Genomic DNA, 20,748 nt, shown 5'->3' on the forward strand with positions numbered 1-20,748 from the left:
TTCTACTTACAGAGAAAGTCAGTGCTTCGTAATGTTTTTCATCTGAGCCACCTTCGACAGGCTGCTGCACAGCCACACAGATGTGTGTTGAGACATTCAGGTCATCTCCCTAACCCCTAGTTTTCCCTCAGAATGTTCTATATTGCTGATCAGGGAAGACACAGAGACCCAGAAACAAACAAACAAAAACAAACAAACAAAAAACTAGTGTACAATCTACAACAGGAAAATCACAATAGAGAAAAATTAGTCGTCCAGGCTTCCTAAAAGAGGAAAAAGGCCACTTGGTCAACACGGCCTGACTCATACTAAGAAATAACACCAGTACTAGAGAAACCACAGTGCTCCTACCAGGTCCCTGGAGTCTCCTTTGTAGAGCCATTCTTGACCTCCCAACGTACACGTATGGCTAATTTGAGCTACAAGCTTGGTCACTCAGAAAGAAAAGTATAACCAAGCGCACAGGGATAAAGACCTGACAAACGAGATACATACAGGAAAGTCTCTTTGTCCTCTCATCACAAAGTTACCTTATTTTCTAATCTTGATGTTGTTCAGTTTGTCCATTCTACCTGCCTATACTCAAGATGGTGCACTCCTTTAATCCCAGCACTCAGGAGGCAAAGGTAGGATGATCTCTGTGAGTTCAAGGCCACCCTGAGACTAATAGTGAATTCCAGGACAGCCTGGGATAGAGGGAGACCCTACCTCAAAACACCTAAATAAATAAATAAATAAAGCAACTATACAAATTCACATGGATTTAGAAATCCTTACAACAGCCCAGGGTGGCGCATATGCCATTGTCAAGGTTAAATGTGTGTAAATATGCCTGATAAGTGCTGAGTCCCACCTGCTTTACAAGCCATACGGGAGCAGATCAGACCATGTCACACGGCGCTGTGCCAGTGGTGACCAGTTCTGGGGAAGAGCTCGGGCGGCTCAGGCTCACGTGCTCCTGAGATAATCAACTGTATTCCCCCGGGCTCCCTCAGCTCTCCAAGACCCAGAAGTCCACACGAATGGAACCCCAAAAGGTGTCCAGTTTGCTGTGTGGCCACCTCCCCTTCACTCCTTGCTTTTCTCCCCAACGTTTTCTTCCAGGACTGTCTTCCTGCACTCCATCAGTATATTTTCAGGGTCCCTCAGTCCCACTGGAGAAGTTTCTCAACTGCCACACCCAACGACCCCACTCAGCTTAAAGAAGCCAGTCTCCGTCCTGATTCCCTAACAGCAGTTAGGGTTATGTCTTCAGAGGAGGGACTGAGGTAGTTAAAGTGACCAGGCCCCCAAAGTAAAGACAGGAATGTTCTTAAGTCTGCCCTTTCAATCTCCACTTTATTAGAGATCAAAGAATGATCTGACTTTATCTCTTGCATAAAGGAAATCCCTAGATCTGTTTTTCCATGAACAACCTGGGCCCTTCCTTGGGAACACTCTGGGAGGTAGAGGTAGGAGGATCATCCAGCCTGAGACTACATAGTGAATTCCAATTCAAAAAAAAAAAAATTGTGGTTGGTTAAACTCAGCTCCAGAACTTGGCATCACAACTGGCCTCCTCCTGAGCTAGCCCAGACCAATCAGCCCTCACTCTGGCTGGCTAAGTCTGAAGGTACAGCCAACACAATTAAGGTTAAAAGCAGACCCTTGCCAGAGGGAGGGCGCGTGTCTCTTGGTTGCCCCTTCACCTCTCCTGAACTTCCAGGTCCTGGTCAGCCTCCCCTTCCTCCCTCACAGTGGGCTCTCCGCCCTCTAGCCCCTGGCCTCCAGGGCAGGAGCTCTGCTCTTTCTTGTCCTTCCTCTTTTCAGGTTTCTTCCAAGCCTGTCACATGAGTTCTCAGAGCGCATGGGTATATCAATCTCCCTTCCCTTGGTCTTATACTTCCGTCAATAAAATCTAACAGTTTAATAATTATCCTTCTCAGTCTTATTTGCCAATTCTTTGGTTAAATAACAAACACAAACTGAGCGTTTAGAGTTTAAACTATTCCTGAACTCCCAACACCACAGGTTACAATGCCACATCCTCTAAACAAATCATCCTGGAAGCCAGGCGTGGTGGCCCATGCCTTTAACTCTAGCACTTGGAAGGCAGAGGTAGGAGGATCACCATGAATTCGAGGCCAACAAGAGACTACATAGTGAATTCCAGGTCAGCCTGAGCTACAGTGAAACCTTATCTCAAAAAAAATAGTAATAATGAATTTTTAAAAATCATCCTGGTTATGCCACAGAATTGGCTAATCCTTCCCTTAATTTTATACAACACAAGGCCTACACCCCTATTTGCTAACATTCCATTCCACTTCATATCACTTAGTTGTTTACTTGCTTGTCTGTGGATAGGTTATAAATCCCTCACTGCCACTAATTAGCTGTGCAATGACTAAGTCACTGCATTATCTAAGGTTCAATTGTCTCATCAGTAAAATAAAGGGTTAGATTAGGTAATTGCTAAGAAACTCCCAACACCAAAGTTTCCTAAGGATGACTCCTATTTACCTTTGAAAGTTGTAGTATAGCCAGCATGGTGGCTAATCCCAGTACTCGGCAGGCAGAGGTAGGAGGATTGCCGTGAGTTCGAGGCCACCCTGAGACTCCATAGTGAATTCCAGGTCAGCCTGGGCTAGAGTGAGACCCTACCCCGAAAAACTAAAAAAAAGAAAAAAAAGAAAGTAGTAGTATGGATAGCACAGGTGTTTACTTCAGCATAGCAAAAATGTGTTAATTGTGAATCCTAATTCTACAATCTACCAGCTCTGAACAATGAGCCTTAAATGTGCCTAAATTTCTAGGCTGTAAAATGAGAACAGCTTTGACTGCTTCGAATTCTTCCAGTTGGGAGCTGGAGAGAGGGCTGAGTATGTATAGTGCTAGCTGTGGGTGTCACAGCACGCTCCCGTAATCTCAGTACTGGGGAGTCACACAGGAAGCCTGGGGCTCAATGGCTAATCTAATCAAACTGGTAAACGCTACTTCAGCTAGAGACCCTATCTCAGAGAATAAAAGCAGATTGAGATTAAGATATCTGCCTCCAGATTCAGGTGCACATCCCCATGTACCCACACAGGTTACCCCCCACAAACATGCATATATTCACACATGTAAAAAAGTTATTTTGGGTACCAAGACATGATGTATCCATACATGTTCTTTTTGTGACTTTATTTATTTGAGAGAGAGAGAGAAAGAGAGGGAGGGAGATAAAGAGCAGGCCAGGGCCTCCAGCCACTGCAAATGAACTCCAGACACGTGCACCCCCTTGTGCATCTGGCTAACGTGGGACCTGGGGAATCAAGCCTTGAACCGGGGTCCTTAGGCTTCACAGGCAAGTGCATAACCACTAAGCCATCTCTCCAGCCCTCCATACATGTTCTTATTTAAATTTTTTTTTAAGTTCTTTCAGTTTCTAGTTTTTGTTTTGTTTTTTTGAAGTAAGGTCTCACTCTAGCCCATGCTAACCTGGAATTTACTCTGTATTCTCAGGGTGGCCTCAAACTCACAGCACACCTCCTACCTCTGCCTCCCAAATACTGGAATTAAAGGTGTGCACCATCACACCTAGCAGTTTCTACTTTTACAACACAGTCATAAGTTATGATTCCCATGTACAATTAGCCCATTTAATGATTTCTAGTATATGAAGAGTTCTACAGGGCTGGGAAGATATCTCAGTCAGCAAGATGCTTGCCACCTAAGCATGAGGACCCCACAACACACATAAAAAGCAAGGTTGGTGGCATTTACTTGTAATCCTAGCACTAAAGAGGTGGACACAGGAGACCCTGGGGCTCACTGACCAGCTAGTAAGTGAGCTCCAGGTTACTGAGAAGAGGTAAATGGTGTTCCAGAGAAACAAACAACATTCAAGGTGTCTCTAGCCTTCCCACAAACATATGCACACTGCCTACACACACTTATGTAGAATAGAGTTCTACAGCCATCATCAAAATCAAACAAAATGTGTTCATCATTACACAAAGAAATATACACCTATCAGCAATTACTTCCTAGTCAGGCATGGCGGTTTATGCCTATAATCCCAGCACTTGAAAGGCTGAAAAAAGAGAACTGTTATGAGTTCAAGGCCAGACAAGGCCACAGAATAAATTCCAAGGACTGAGCTAGACAGATGGCTTAGTGATTAAGGAGCTTGCCTGCAAAGCCAAAGGACCCAGGTTTGATTCCCTGGGACTCACATAAACCAGATGGACAAGGTGGCACATACGTCTGGAGTTTCTTTGCAGTGGCTGGAGCCCTGGAATACCCATTCTCCACCTCCCTGCCAACCCCCCCCCTTTCTACCTACCTACCTTTCTCTGTCTCTCTCAAAATAAATAAATAAAAATAAAAAATATTTAAATACCAAGGACTGGCTGGGCTACAATGTTACCTAGTCACCAAGAAAAAAAGTTAAAGGACCGCTTCATGAAACAAAGTGAGTTTGAAATCAGACTGATTCTTTGTCCTATAAAAACAAAACAGTGGGAGTCAGGTGTGGTGGCCCACGCCTTTAATCCCAGCACTCACACTCGGGAGGCAAAGGCAGGAGGAGCAGTGAGCTCGAGGCCACAATGAGACTACATACTGGATTCCAGGTCAGCCTGGGCTAGAGTAAGACCCTACCTCATAAAAAGAAATAAAATAACAGGCTGGAGAGATGGCTTAGCGGTTAAGTGCTTGCCTGTGAAGCCTAAGGACCCCGGTTCGAGGCTCGGTTCCCCAGGTCCCACGTTAGCCAGATGCACAAAGGGGTGCACGCGTCTGGAGTTCGTCTGCAGTGGCTGGAAGCCCTGGCGCGCCCATTCTCTCTCGCCCTCTATCTGTCTTTCTCTCTGTGTCTGTCGCTCTCAAATAAATAAATAAATAGAAATAAAATAAAATAAAATAGTGGGCAGGTCAAGCATGGCGACTCACACCTTTAATCCCAGCACTTGGGAGGTAGAGATAAGAGGACTATCATGAGTTCAAGGCCACCCTGAGACTACATAGTGAGTTCCTGGTCAGCCTGGGTTAGAGTGAGACCCTACCTTGAAAACCCAAAAAACTAAAATGAAATATAACTCATTCAGGCAGATGTGATGGTGCAAGCCTTTAATCCCAGCACTTGCCAGGCAGAGGTAAGAGGATCACTGTGGGAGTCTTATGAATTTATCCTTGGACAAATTCACATATTTCATATATGTCATATACAAGATCCAGTACAGTCCCTGTTCTTATCAGTTTAATACTATGGTGGTACTTCTTCAAAGTGCACCTGAGCTGTAGCACGAAACACTGCCTCATTCTTGTTAGTGTGGGGAGAGCTACTGTATTTGGTTCATCCAGTCATCAATCAGTGGAGAAGTGGGGTGCTTCTGGCTTTTGAGCATTGCTGCCCTTCTGGTTTCAATAAAAATCCAACTCAGGGTATGGGGAGATATCTCAGTGGTTAAGGCCTGAGTTCCACTCCCCCATGAAATAAAACCATTTATGGGTCAGATTCACTTGCAGCAGTGTCATCCTATCTCAAGGAAGACAGAGCAAAGACAACTCCTCAGACATCTACATGTGTGCGCAGGTAGCTCATTTGCAGTTTGTGGAAATTGTCGATAAAATACATAGGGAAAAAAAAGACCCAGAAACCAGTAGACCCATCCTAAGGACACCATGGTCACGCAGCCTGTGTGTCACTATCCTAATCTTTTGTTAGCCAAAGTCACTGATCAATCAATTAAGAAATCTTCTTTTTGTTTGTTTGTTTGTTTGTTTTTCGAAGTAGGGTCTCATTCTAGTCCAGGCTGACCTAAAATTCACTGTATAGTCTCAGGGTGGCCTCGAACTCTTGGCAATCCTCCCACCCCCTACTGGGATTAAAGGCGTGTGTGCTTGAGCCTTGCTTTTTGGAACTCTTCCCTTGGCTGGAAATAAAGAAGAAAAAGAAAATATAATGTCTCCCTGAATGGATATATATCATATGGATTTGTACTATGTTCTGTTTATATATGATAGGAATGAGATAGTAGGTACTTAATGTAGAAAACGTTAATATGAAGACAGTTTTTAAAAAGAAGTAACCATTTTAATGTTAATTTTAAAAAACTTAAGGTTTTTTACATATGCCTATTTATTAAAATACTATTTATTTATTTATTTAAGAGATAATGGGAGAGTGAGAGAATGGACATGCCAAGGCCTCCTAACCACTGCAAACGAACTACAGACACATGTGCCACAACGTGCAGCTGGCTTACATGGGTTCTGGAGAATTGAACCTGGGTCCTTTGGTTTTGCAGGCAAGTGCCTTAAGTACTAAACCATCTCTCCAGTCCCAATTTTTCTTTTTTCTTGAGCTGTAGGATCATACTCCAAACCCAGGCTGACCTGAAACTCACTGTTAGTCCCAGGCTGGCCTTGAACTCATGGCAGTCCCCCAACTCTTCCTCCTGAGTGCTGGGATTAAATGCATATTCCACTATGCCTGGCTTACATTACTTTTTTAGTTGATACATAAATACATAAAAATTGCATATAATGGAGTACCATGTAATTTTACTTTTGGTGGTTTTTGTTTGTTTTTTTGAGACAGGGCTCCATGTAACCCTGGCTAACTGAACTCTCTAAGTAGACAGTATGACTTGATTTCCTAATTCTCCTCCCTTCCTCCCAGGTTGTAGACTGCAGGTGTGATGACTGCATACCCAACTTAAATCTTTATTTTATTTTATTTTATTTGTTTTCCAAGTAGAGTCTCACTCTGGCTCAGGCTGACCTGCAATTCACTATGTAGCCTCAGGATGGCCTCGAACTCATGGCAATCCTCCTACCTCTGCTTCCCGAGTGCTGGGATTAAAAGGAGTGGGCTTTCTCCTGACACCAAGAGTCTAGACTAGGTGGCTAGCAAACCCCAGGGACCCACCTCCCCCCTGCTGGTATTACAAGTGAGCACCACTTTGCTGGGCTTTAAGAAAAAAAAAAATTTTTAGAGCCAGGTGTGGTGGCACACGCCTTTAATCCCAGTACTCAGGAGGCAGAGGTAGGAGGACTGCCATGAGTTTGAGGCCACCCTGAGACTACACAGTGAATTCCAAGTCAGCCTAAAAAATGAAACCATACCTCGAAAAATAAAAAATAAAAAAACAAAGCTCTTGGGCTGGAGAGATGGCTTAGTTGTTAAGGCACTTGCCTACAAAGCCTGAGGACCCAGGTTCGATTCTCCAGGACCCACATAAGCCAGATGCACATGGTGATACATGCATCTGAAGTTCATTTGCAGTGGCTTGAGGCCCTGGTGTGCCCATTCTCTCTCTCGTTTTCTTTCTGCCTCTCTCTCAAATAAATAAATAAATAAATAGAAATTTTAAAAGGACAGAAAAAAGAGTGATTACAGACATTCACACTACCACATGCAGCTTTATGTTGGGTTTTAGGGGTCTGAACCACTGCAACTTCAAGAGATGCAAACATATCACTTTAAAAGCAAGAAAAGTAGAGCCAGACATAGTGAATCACCCCTTTAAACCAAGCACTCAGGAGGCTGAAATAGGTAAACTGCCATGAGTTTGAGGCCAATCTTGGCTATGAAGTGAATTCCAGGTCAATTTGTGCTACAGTGAGAAAAGGGAAAGGAAAGGAAGGAGGGACGGGAGAGAAAGGAAGAGAGTTAGAGAGGAGAGGGAAGGGAAGGGACGGGGAGGGAAAGGGGAAGGAAGAAAATACAAGTTATTTTTCTAAGGCTAGAGAAATGGCTTATTGGTTAAGGCACTTGCCTGTGAAGCCTAAGGACCCAGGTTTGATTCCCCAGGACCCACATAAGTCAGACACACAAGGTGGCAGCATGCATCTGAAGTTTGTTTGCAGTGGCTTAGAGGCCCTGACACGGCCATTCTCTCTCTCTCTCAAGTAAATAAATAAAATAAAATAAAAGATACAAGTTAATTTTCTATTTATTTTTTTTCTTTTTTTTATTTTTATTTATTTATTTGAAAGCGACAGACAGAGAAAGAGGTAGAGAGAGAGAGAGAGAGAGAGAGAGAGAGAGAGAATGGGCACGCCAGGGCTTCCAGCCACTGCAGACGAATTCCAGATGCGTGCACCCCCTTGTGCATCTGGCTAACATGGGTCCTGGGGAGCGGAGCCTCGAACCGGGGTCCTTAGGCTTCACAGGCAAGCGCTTAACCACTAAGCTATCTCTCCAGCCCCAAGTTAATTTTCTAAATGTGATTTCAATCCAAGGCATCAGCTACCCTTAATCTACAAAGTCAGCATTATTCCAAACTAAGGAGTCCTTCAAACAGCCCAACCAAAGCCAACAGTAATTTTTCTGAAGGAGCTATCCAATAATATAGGAAGAAAGGGCCACCATGTACAAAATTTAGCTAATTCAGAAACTCAGATCCCTTCTACTCTCCCCTTACATTACACTGGACATGGATTCCAGTGAAGGCCATCCTCTCAATAATCACCAGTGTCCTCAAGCCTTATGTAGCCTCCCAGTAGAGCTCCTGGCCTATATATCACACTCAACCTCAACGTAACAGCTAAAACCATCTTTCTGAAGTGGCAATCTGTCACTCATAATGCTCCTCAGTCCCTTGAATGATCTCATCAGCACCCCCCCCTCGCTGATTACCACACCCTGCACCACAGTCTCACTAACTACTTGACATTCCAGAACTACAAACACGCCATTGTCTACCTCCATGCACTGACACCCACTCGGTGCTGCTTCTGCCGGGGAGGCCCTAGCTCTGACCTCTCTTATTGTACTAAGTTATTAACAATTATTACTGGTTCTTCAAGACCCACCTAGAATGTTGTCTGATTTTCAATTTATTTGTGGATTACAAAACTATATTCATAATACATTTAGAGACATATGGACAATAATGCAATTATCTGACATTGCCCAAAAATCTACCAAAATATTGTATAAATCAGTAAGAAAAATGGCAATTTGGGCTGGAGGGATTGCTTAGCAGTTAAGGCGCGCTTGCCTGCAAAGTCAGAGAACCCAGGTTCAATTACCCAGGACTATGTAGGCCAGATGCACAGGGTGGTGCATGCATCTGGAGTTTGTTTGCAGTGGCTGAGAGCCCTGTCCGATTCTCTCCCTCTCTATCAAGTAAGTAAAATAAATTAAAAAAAAAAGAAAAGAAAAGAAAGCCAGGCATGCTGGCACATGCCTTTAATACCAGCACTCGGGAGGCAGAGGTAAGGTGGACTGCCATGAGTTCAAGGCCACCCTGAAATAGTTAATTCCAGGTCAGCCTGGGTTGGAATAAGACCCTACCTCAAAAAAAGCAAAAAAGAAAAAGAAAAATGGCAATTGTAAAGATAATTCGGTGGCTAAAGGTGCTTGCTTGCAAAGTCTGCTGGCCCAAATTCAATTCCCCAGCGACCCATGTAAAACCAAATGCAAAAAGTAGTACAAGTCTCTGGCATATGTTTTACAGCTTCAAGAAACCCTAGTGCACACGCAAATGCATGTTTCTTAAAAACGAGAAAAATAGACTATGCACATTTACTCAATACAAGGCTACAGAGCAATAAAAATGAATGACTTAATGGTATTACTTGGTCCATAAATATGAACAAGTCCCACAGACAGACTGAAGGAAATAAGCCAGACACAGAAGATATTCTGTATGATTTCACTGATATGAAGTTCAAAAACAGAGAAAAATGATCAATATTGGCACCATCAATAAATAGTTACTAACAGGCTTGAGAGATGGCTTAGCGGTTAAGGCGTATGCCAGCAAAGCCAAAGGACGCAGGTTCCATCAATTCCCCAATACCTATCCAGATGCACAAGTGACACACACATCTCAAATTTGTTTACAGTGGCTACATGCCCATCCTCTCTATATATCTACCTCTTTCTCTCCTCTCTTCCTCTCTCAAATGAATAATTAAATTAAAAGATTATTATAAAAAATAGTTACTCTTGGGCTGGAGAGATGGCTTAGTGGTAAAGGCTTTTTCCTGTGAAGCCAAAGGACCCAGATTCAATTGCCAGGACCCACACAACCCAGATGCACAAGAAGCACATGTGTCAGGAGTTTGTTTGCAGTGGCTAGAGGTCCTGGTATGCCCATTCTCTCTGTCTCTCTTCTCTTCTCTCTCTCTATCTCCATTTTCTCTCTCGCTCTCTTTCTGCTTGCAAATAAATGAATAAATAAAATTTGAAAAAAAAAAAAAAACAGTTAACTCTTAGGTCAGGTGTGGTGGCACATATGCCTTTCTTTAATCCGAGCACTCAGAAGGCAGAGGTAGGAGTATTGCTGTGAGTTTAAGACCAGCCTGAGACTACATAATGAATTCCAGGTCATCCTGAACTAGAATGAAACCCTACCTCAAAAAAACAACAATAGTAGTAATAATAAATAAAAATATTTTTTAAAAAATAGTTATTCTTAGTGGCAGGGTAAATATTAGGGAGAAACATAAGAAACTTTATGGGTCTACAGGAAGGCTTCTATATTTTTTTGCTTCTTTTGATTTTTTTTTTCCAGGTAGGGTTTCACTCTAGCCCAGGCTTCCCTGGAATTCACTATGAAGTCTCGGGGTGGTCTCTACCTCCTAAGGGCTGAAATTAAAGCATGTGCCACCATGCCCAGCCAGGCTAATTTTTTGTAAGCATATATTTAGCACACCATCAAGATAAAGAACCCACCTGGTGGCCTGTTCATCACACTTAACCTTCAGGTTCTGCTGTCTCCCCTCCTCTCTCAGCCCAGCCCTTGACCCCTCTCTATCTCCTCCTGTCTTCCACATGGCAGGAGTTCTTTGAACTCTCTTTTGTCTCTCAATCTCTTTCATGTCTCTTCCAGACACACCACATGGGCTTTCAGACCACGTGGTCTGTCAATTTTCCTTTCCTTGTGTTGCAGTCAGGTTCACACAGCTGGCAGAACACAACCGACCAACCACAGCTTGTGGGGAAAACATGGTTTATTTTGGTTTACAGACTCAAGGGGAAGCTGCACGATGGCAGGGAAAAATGGGCAGCATGAGCAGAGGGTGGACAACATCTCCTGGACAACATCAGGTGGACAACAGCAGCAGGAGAGTGTGCCAAACACTGGCAAGGGAAAACTGGCTATAACACCCATAAGCCCACCCCCAACAATACACCATCCCCAGAAGGCGTTAATTCCCAAACCTCCATCAGCTGGGACCTAGCATGTTTATGGGGTTTAAGTTTATGGGGGACACCTGAATCAAACCACCACATTCCGCCCCTGGCCCTCATAAACTGATAACCATACCTGATGTAAAATGCAATGCATTCGGTGCAACTTTAAAAGTCCCCATTGTTTTTATCAATCCTAATGATGTTCAAACATTCTCATAGTCCGAGATCTTTTTTTTTTAAAGGCATGCGCCACCACATCCAGAATTTTTTTTTTTTTTATTTGAAAGAGTGAGACAGAAAGAAGCAGAGAGTGGAAGAGAATGGGAGCTCCTGGGCCTCCAGCCACTGCAAACAAACTCCAGACAGATACATGTGCCATCTTGTACATCTGGCTTACATGGTTCCTGGGGAATTGAACCGAGATCCTTTGGCTTTGAAGGCAAATGCCTTAACCGCTAAGCCATCTCTCCAGCCCCCAAGATCTTGGGGTAGGGTCTCACTCTAGCTCAGGCTGACCTGGAATTCAATATGTAGTCTCAGGGTGGCCTCGAACTCATGGTGATCCACCTACCTCTGCCTTCCAAGTGCTGGAATTACAGGCATGCGCCACCACACCTGGCTCCCCGAGATCTTTTAACTAAGTCATAATACCAAAAAATTTCCCAGAAACCCATAATGGCAGAGAATAAACACTCACACGGCAAAAGATGCCATTGGGCATAACAAAGAAATATTCAACCAATATAAAATTTATAATTTATTTTAATTTTTTAAAATTTATTAACAAGCAGAGAGAGAGAGGAGACAGACAGACAGAGAATGGGCACAACAGGGCCTCCAGGCACTGCAAATGAACTCCAGACGCATGTGCCCCTTGTGCATCTAGCTTATGTGGGTCCTGGGGAGGGCAAACATCAAACTCTGTAGCTCCAAGTCCAACAACTCTAGTCAGCGACAAATCCCCAAGTCCAGTAATTCTAACCAGTGACAAGTCTCTGGAGTTCCAATTCTTCCCCTCTAGCTACACTACTCACAGTCCTGGAAAACTTCATCTGAGGCCAGCAGCTCTCCTTAGCAGCCATCTCGTGGTCGCTGGGTCTCCACTGCAAACCATGGTTCATCCTCATGGTTCCATCAGGTCTTCATGCAGGCATCTAGCAAAGCTGCTTCACACTGCCCATGGCCATTTCCAAAACACAAGACCATGTTGCAAATTCAATTACCTTCTCTTTGCTGTATTCCTTATACTCCATAATACCAGGTAGGAGTGCTAATCTAGGGAGGAATAAAGCAGACTTTGAAGAACAGAACACAAGCATTCAGGCCCCTTCAAAAGAGTCTACACTCACCATGGATGGGATACCTTCCAGTGAGTTGTTGGCCAAGGAGGTACCTGATGCCCCCAAAGCATTACAGGCCATTGCCAAGGCCCTTGGTCTCCCACCAGGAATAGATGGTAAGACCCTATTGCTAAAGACTCCACATAGTTGGGCTGCAAAGTCACTGAGAAATCCTGCTGGAACTGAGCAGAAAACCTCCTTCATGTAGACCAGCTGACAGAAAGCTGGGAAAAGCCACACAGCATGTAGTTCAATGAGAGAGAGAAATCACCAGTGAAGACACTCAAAAGTAGACACTGCAAGCTTTAAATTTGGCCAGCCAGGCCGAATGAGCAAACAGGTGCTACAGTGGCATGTTGGTTATGGGGGAAATCAAATGCCCCCTAATTTGACTGGAGGTCTACTCTGTGGGAGGGAATACATCCCTGATACTGACAGCTTACAACCGGGGTAGTCATGAGCCCTAGAGGTGTAACATCTGCTGCTGTCTGGCTAAACATATATTCTATGCTCATCAAACTGCCCAGTAAGCACTTCTCTTAATGTTCATACCCATCTATTAATGATATTGTCACCTTTGGTTAGAGAATCTTTTCTTTTCAGGTGGTAGTGACCTTGGGATGATTCCGAAGGCATCATGGTGTTGAGAGGAGGTGACAGAGAAGCGCTCAGGACTGAAATATCTCTATCACACCTTCCAAGGCACAGGGTCTATTGCAGAAGAAGTGGCAGAAAAAATATAAGAGCCAAAGGAAGGGTAGGATTCCTTACAACGAGCTCCCCTCAGACACAAAATGGCTTGGATATCCATGACCTCACAGTGCCTGACACTACCTACACAAGACTATCATAATAGTAAGAAAAGATGATGGTATCAAAATAAAAGACAGATTGATTGAGAGAGGGAGGGGATATAATGAGTGCAGTTTCAAAGGGGAAAGTGGGGGAAGGGAGGAAATTGCCATGGGATAGTTTACAATCATGGAAGTTGTCAATAAAAATTAATTATATATAAAAAAGTTTTTCAAAAAAAGTCTATAGTCTTCCTGTTGCCCCAATCTCAAAGATTAGAATCTCTCATATAGTTGCATCTTGGATGAGCAAAGTTTCAGCCCAAAGATTTCATTTCTGTGCCACATCCCTCTGCTCACACAATGCAACCCTGCACAAATTCTCAGGACACAGGCATAACAGCAAGCCTCTCACACAAACTGCTTCTAGCCCAGTCCAAGCAAAGCTCTTTCTTGCCCTCACAAGCCAACCCTCACAGTCCTTAGTTCTAACTGCATTCAAATCTTTCAACTCTGACCAGAAGAGTCCATCAAGCTGTACAGCAATGCAAGGTGTCTCATAGGCCAAGATTTCAAATCCTTCCACATTCCTCTCAAAAATCAGCTCCAAAGGGCCAAAAGCCATACAATCAAGGTGTCTAGCAGTAATGACACCACTCTCTACCAACTCTACTACTGCAGTCAGTTTCCCACTGCTGGCAGAACTCATCCAACCAACAGCAGCTTGTGGAAAAACAAAGGGTTTATTTTGGCTTACAAACTTGAGGGGAAGCTCCATGATGGCAGGGGAAAATGATGGTCCAAGCAGAGAGTGGACATCACCTCCTGGCCAACATCAGGTGGACAACAGCAGCAGGAGTGTGCCAAACACTGGCAAGGAGAAACTGGCTATAACACCCACAAGCCTGCCCCCAACAATACACTGCCTACAGGAGGCATTAATCCCCAAATCTCCACTAGCTGGGAACCTAGCATTCAGAACACCTAAGTTTATGGGGGACACATGAATCAAACCACCACACCTTGGTTTTGTACCTCTCTAAATAAATATAATAATTTAATTTTTAAAACAAGACATAGAACCCTCTAGCAACCCAGATAATGGTACACGCCTTTAATCCCTACATTTGGGATGCAGAGATAGGAGAATTACTGTGAGTTTGAGGCCGACCTGAAACTACATAGTAAATTCCAGATCAGCCTGGGCTAGAACAAGACCCTACCTCAAAAAAAAAAAAAAAAAAAAAGTACATACACATATACATACATACATACATATACATACACACACACATCTGCAAACTTACAATTAATGCACTTGGCTATACATGTAGGAATACTACATATGTAATAACTAACAAAAATTTTCACAAGTTAAAGACTAACACATGTGCCTACATAAAGCCTGAAGCAAAAAGTGGTTCATGCATCTGGGAAGCAGAGGTAGGAGGATCGCTGTGAGTTCAAGGCCACCCTGGACTAGAACAAGACCTTACCTCAAAAAAAAAAAATTAATTAATTAAAATTAATAAAACAGAACTACTACATGACCAGCAATTTCACCCCTGGTGCATATCCAGAGAAATCACTGAGGGCTGCCCACTTTCTGGTGTTTAGTGAAGCACTACTCCCAAGAGCAAAGAGATGTGGACAATTTCAGTGCCCAGAAACTGGTGAAAGAATAAAGAAAATGTGGTGCTGGGCTGGAGAGATGGCTCAGTAGTCAAGGTACTGGCCTGAAAAGCCTAACAACCTGGGTTCAATTCCCCAATGCCCATGTAAGGCCAGGTATACAAAGTGGCACATGCATCTGGAGTTCGTATGCAGCAGCTAGAGGCCCTGGCATGCCCATAATCACTCTCATATATTCTCATTCTTTTTTTTTTTCAGCCTGGACATCATAAGACCCTGTCTCAAGCCACACCTTTAATCCCAGCACTCAGGAGGCAGAGGTAGGAGGATCGCCATGAGTTTGAGGCCACCCTGAGACTCCATAGTGAGATCCAGGTCAGCCTGGGCTAGAGTGAGACCCTACCTCAAAGAAGGGGGGGAAAAAAAAAAGGACCCTGTCTAAAGTACCTACACATATGAATGTCCCAAGGTAGAAGTCTGCCCTTGGCAATCAGATTTAACTAATCCATAAAATTGGTGATTGAACAGTGTGGTGTTGGCACAGATCTGTAACCCTAACGCTCACAATGTTAAGGCAGGAGAATTATGAATGAGATCAGTCCAAACTACATCAAGACCCTGTCTCAATAAAGCAATAAATAGGCAAACAAATTTCATGACTAAAAAGCAATATATGTAACCCTGATGTTTGTACTCAGAGTAGCATAATTAATAATACAGCAAAAGTCTAGAGCTGGAGATACGCTTAGCAGTTACAGTACTTGCTTGCAAAGACAAGGGACCCAGGTTCCATTTCCCAGGACTCACAAGCCAGATACACAAGCCGGCACATGCATCTGGAGTTTCCTCACAATGTCTAGAGGCGCTGGTGCACCCATATTCTCCCTCTTCCCCCCTTCTTCCCTCCCTCCATCTTTCCCTCTTTCCTCTCCCTCTCTCTCAAAATAAATAAGTAAATAATATTTTTTAATTTAAAAAATGTCTACTCACTGGAACAATGTAAAAAACAAAAAGATTAATTTTATTTTGTTTTGTTTTTCAAGGTAGGGTCTCCCTGTAGGACAGGCTAACATGGAATTCACTATGTATCAGGTGGCCTTGAACTCACAGAGATCCTCCTACCTCTGCCTCCCAGGGAGCTGGGATTAAAGGCATGTTCCACCACACCCAGCTGCAAGATTAAACTTTGCTTTAACTATGCAGAAAACGTCCCTGACAACTACAAATTCTGTAATACTAAAAAAAAAAAAACAGTCTTTTCCAGGCATGGTGGAAGCCACCTATAATCCCATATTTGGAAACTGAGGCAGGAGCATCTCAATGTTATGGTCAGCCTGAACTACCTAACAAGACATAACATGACCCTGTCTCAAATATAGCAGCCTCTAAGACTAACTCCATTCATAAAAATTCACAGAACTGAGTAAACTAAAATTAGTAACTGTATCATTATCATTTGTTTGCCAGTTACTAAAGGAGTTTAACATTAGACCTATTACTCCTCTTCTGCAACTGGAAACTTAATCAAAAAGCAAAAACATTAGGTATCAGGATAGCTGAAGGCTCATCTAAAGCTATGTGACTTCGACCTCCCTCGGGGCTGTCTGTACCATGAGGAAGACTTCACAACGGCCAGTTTCCTGAAGTCCTTCCTCTCCAGGAACTACCACTCCTTACACCGGAGCCAAGCTGCTTATTCCTAGGCTAGCACCCCATTTTCCATCTTCTCACCCTCACTGAAACAGGAATGACAGCCCATCCTTCGCAGACATAAGCCTCCAATGACCTACAAACTTACATGTATGACACCTGTCTCTTCCTTAGCTCCACATCACTCAGTCACCCTGACCTCAGACAGCTCCAGCCCACCCCTCCCCTCCTCATTCCAGTTCTGTTCTAATGTCACCTCCTCAGAGGAGAAGTGAACTCTTCCTAGACTCGATCTAACCTGCATGTTCCTTACTCATGCTGGGTTCCTGTCTCTGCATCTGTGAACCAGTGATGACAACAGCATCCACCTCACAGAGTGTCACGAGGTATAAAATGAATGCAAACAAGCACTGACTGACACAGGGTTCTAATGTCATCTGTCCTCAGTGGTACTTAGGATGCCCATGTTAATTTTCTTATCCCTTAGCACTCTCTCAAATGATCTTGTCATCTTTGTAGGTCTCTATAAGCCTCCAAGAATTCAACTTTCATGAAGCACTTTGTCTTGTTCAAAGCTTTCTCACTAATAAGAAATTCATACAAATATCTGCTGAATATACATGGCTAACTATATCTAGCAATATTTTAAATAATTATGCCTTGATTCAAATAATTAAAGTGAAAAACAGCATTACCTCTTTTATGTTATTTGGATTGATTTCTTCTTCTTGATAGTTACCTTGCACACCAAGCCAGTTTTTTTTTCTATCATTAAACCTTTTTGTTATTTGTGTGTGTGTGTGTATGTGTGTGTGTGTGCACATACACACAGTGGCCTCTTGCTGCTGCCAACACTCAAGAGAACTCCAGAAGCTGGGGAATTAAACCCAGGCCAGCAGGCTTTGCATGCAAGCACCTTTAACTGCTGAGCCATCTCCTGGAACCCCTCCATCATTAACTCTTTTTCCTTCAAACATATCATATGTACACAATTCACAATGGAGACGACTACTGATTGATATGAGTAAACAGAGACTACTGTAGATACTCTCTAAATTCAGATCCAAACTGCAGCACACCAAAAAAAGACTGTTGGTCACTAGGAAAATCAAGACCCTGAAACGTGAAAACACTAAATACACACTGACAGGACGGTGATGGCACTCAGGAGGCAGACATAGAAGGATGTAGTGCATTAGAGGCCAGCCTGGGACTACAGAATGAGTTTCAGGTCAGCCAGGGCTAGAATAAGACCGTACCTTGAAAAACCCGAAAACTAAACAAAATAAATACACACTAACTGAACTGCAAATGTTTTCCTTACATATGTGTGTAAGATGCACAAAGATAAATGTGTGCATACACAGTGAACTATCCTAAAAAGTAAGGTTAAATCAATACTTTGAACTGAAAGCTAAGATTAAACCCAAGCACTTAGGCAGATAAGGACTAAACTCAGTGGTTCACCAAAGTAAATCCCAAAATTAAGGCTCTGATTAGCCAAAACAGTTAGCACTAATTTTTAAAACGCATCTTAAAATACCAGAAGACCAATTTTAATGTCTTATTTAAATCCCATTTCCAATTGTTATCCTCTAGTCCTTCAGGACCTAACAAGTCTTTTCCCCTTTTTGGTAAGAAAGGATAAGGTACATTTTATGAAACCCTAAAAATACTTTCAAGTTAGGCTCAATCTGAAACGAAGAAAATCCTGTCGTGAAACATCACAATTAGCAATGACTTTGCCAGTTTTTCCTTGATGCCTCCCCATGGATGGGAAATTCACTAGGCAGACCAACACCAAGGTGGGGGCGGGGAGCGGGAACCTAGGCGATCTGAGGAGTAAGACACCCCCTTGTCGTGCACCCCCCCCCATAGTACCAAAGGCATTTTACACGAATCGCCTGCGCAAAAGGAAGAGCAAAGCAGCCGATCTGAGGAAAGGGTGAAAATGTTAAAACACCGGCAGAGCAGAGAGAGAGAGAAAGAGAGAAGGGAGGAAAAAACGGAACACGCGGCGGCGCTCTGCGGTGCCCGAGTAGCTCTCCAGGAAAAGATCCGCCGGCCAGGCAGCAAGGCCAGCCCGGAGGTGGCTGGCGCTGGCACGTTTGAAAGATCCCCAGTGTGTGGATGCAGCTCCGGGCACAATGCGGGGCCCCCGGGCGGCGCACAGGCCCCCCGCCCCCAGCCACCACCGCCGCCGTGCACCGGAGGAGCAAACACCCGATCGGAGCACAAAGTTTGCAATTCAACACCCCGAGCACCGAATCGCGCCGGTCTCGGGGAGTCGCGCCAAAGGAACACGCCCGAGGTCAAAGAAATAAAATACAACAAAACAAAATAAAATAAAAACACTTGACAACAAGCAAGCTCTTGGGGGTTTGGGAACAGGGGGAAGAAAAAAAAAAGCCGAGCAAGAGGCTTTTTTTTTTGGGGGGGGGGGAGCAGCCCGGGAGGAAGAGGAAGCGTTCGCGCACCGGCCTTCCCCGCACGCACCTCCGGCTCCTCTTCCTCGTCGGGGACCCGCAGCCCCGGGAGCATCCGCGAACCCGGGGCCCGGACGCCGCCGCCACGGTCACCGCCGGCGCCTGGGGGGGAAGGGGGAGGCGGGCAGGGAGCGGAGAGGACGGGGACACGCCCGCCCACCCCACCCCACCCCACCGCCGACGGTCACCTCCACTCGTGGCCACGGCCGGAGGGTCCGGCGCCGGGACCGCGGGGCTGACCGCAGGCCGCGAGCCCCTCCCCCGCCGCCCGGGGCCGCCCGCGGGGCGCGCACGATGGAGCTCGGGCAGCACCGGCGTCCCGGGCGGGGAAGACGGCCCTCCGGGGCGCCGGTGCCGGGGAAACCCGCCCGGGGCAAGTTCACGCCGACTCGAGCGACGTGGGCGACGGGCGAAGGTCGGGGCGCGGCGCGTACTCACTTTTTCGGATGTTTCTCTCTTTTCGGCCTCCGCTTTCGGGCCTGAATGGCCAGCACTGAAGGGGAAAACAAGAGAGAGAGAGAGAGAGAGAGAGAGAGAGAGAAGACGCACACATTAACGGTCGCGGGGCCGCGGAGGAAGAGGACGAGGACGAGGAGGAGGGGACGCCGCGCCGCCACGCTCACCTTTCCTGGAGCTCATCCCGCCGACTCGGCGGGAAGCGGGCTGGGGGCGGGGAGGGGGAGCGGATGGAAGGTCGGGAGGAGGGGGGGGGGGGCTGCGGAGACGGAGACGCGAGAACCCTCAGGAGCCGGCGATGCAGCCTCCACTGGCTCCGCCGACCGGGAGGAGGCGGGAACCGCGCCTGCGCCGCCGCCGCCGCCGCCGCCACGGCTCCCGCGGGGGCCAATAAGACCCGCCCCCCGGCCGGCCCCGCCCCCCCCGCCCGCAGCCCCACCCCGCCCCCCCAGCGAGGGGGGGTCGGGACCCCCGCCGCAACCGCGAGCCGCCGCCCAAGCACCCACTCGGCCCGGCCCACCCTTTGACACCAATGACCACCGCCTGCGAGCTCCGACGCCCCCCCCCACCCACGACCAAGCCTGGCGGGGCCCCCCCCCAACACCCCCCCGCCCCCCCGGCCGGGCCTCCCTCCGCCAGCCAAGCCCGCGCCCCTGAGAGCGGCCCAGGCCACCCGGCCTCTCGGCCCGCGTCGGGCCCGGCCCTCGCGACCCTCCCTCGGCCACGCCACAGGCTCCAGGCTCCGCACCCCGGCCGGTCGCGCCGCGCGCCTCCTCGCCATGCGCCCTTCCTTGGCCGGCGCCTCCGCGGGTCTCGCACCACCTCTCTTCCCGCGGCCTCTTCTCTCCCTGTGCTCCTCTACATCCTTGCATCCCCATGAGCGCGCCGCTTCCTCCTCTCTGGCGGGCGTGGAAAGGGCACCGGACCAAAAAGCAAGGGAACCTGGGTCCTTGAGTAGCTGGATGACCTTGGAGAAAGTGGGTCCCTCTCTCCCCTCCATCCGCCCCCAACAACACTGCACGAGTTTAGATGCAATGAAAGGAAGGTTTTTGCATGTGGACTGAAACCCAATGTTCTAACTACCAAGTGACAATTTAATACAATCCTGACAAGTAGTTAATTTCTCTTGATCTTTACAATGAGAAGGAAACTGAGTCCTTAAGAGGGCATGCATTCAGTCATGAGCCAAATTCAGGTCCGCCTGGTTCAACACTACCTTACCTAGCTACCTAAAAAAAGATTTGAAACCGGCAGAGGACACAACTGCGGTGTTC

The 20,748-nt window shown here is 46.0% G+C and overlaps 1 protein-coding gene across 7 annotated transcripts in view; it reads right to left on the reverse strand.

Annotated features, from left to right (window-relative positions):
- The window catches only part of Srpk2 (SRSF protein kinase 2), a 238,872-nt gene extending 218,376 nt beyond the window's left edge, over nucleotides 1-20,496 (reverse strand). For 3 of the 7 annotated variants that reach the window (XM_045135485.1, XM_045135484.1, XM_045135483.1), the window contains exons 1-2: nucleotides 20,223-20,496; nucleotides 19,457-19,511 (exon numbers count right to left, since the gene is read on the reverse strand). In XM_045135485.1, the coding sequence (XP_044991420.1) occupies nucleotides 19,457-19,511; nucleotides 20,223-20,474 (307 nt within the window). In that variant the 5' untranslated portion in view covers nucleotides 20,475-20,496. Of the gene's footprint in view, nucleotides 1-19,456; nucleotides 19,512-19,641; nucleotides 19,766-20,222 lie in introns of those variants that run through there. The other 4 variants (XM_045135486.1, XM_045135487.1, XM_045135488.1 and 1 more) reach the window with 4 other exon arrangements.
- Between the last annotated feature and the right edge of the window lie 252 nt (nucleotides 20,497-20,748).

The sequence above is a fragment of the Jaculus jaculus genome, chromosome 16 (assembly GCF_020740685.1).
Source record: "Jaculus jaculus isolate mJacJac1 chromosome 16, mJacJac1.mat.Y.cur, whole genome shotgun sequence".
Classification (NCBI taxonomy): domain Eukaryota; kingdom Metazoa; phylum Chordata; class Mammalia; order Rodentia; family Dipodidae; genus Jaculus; species Jaculus jaculus.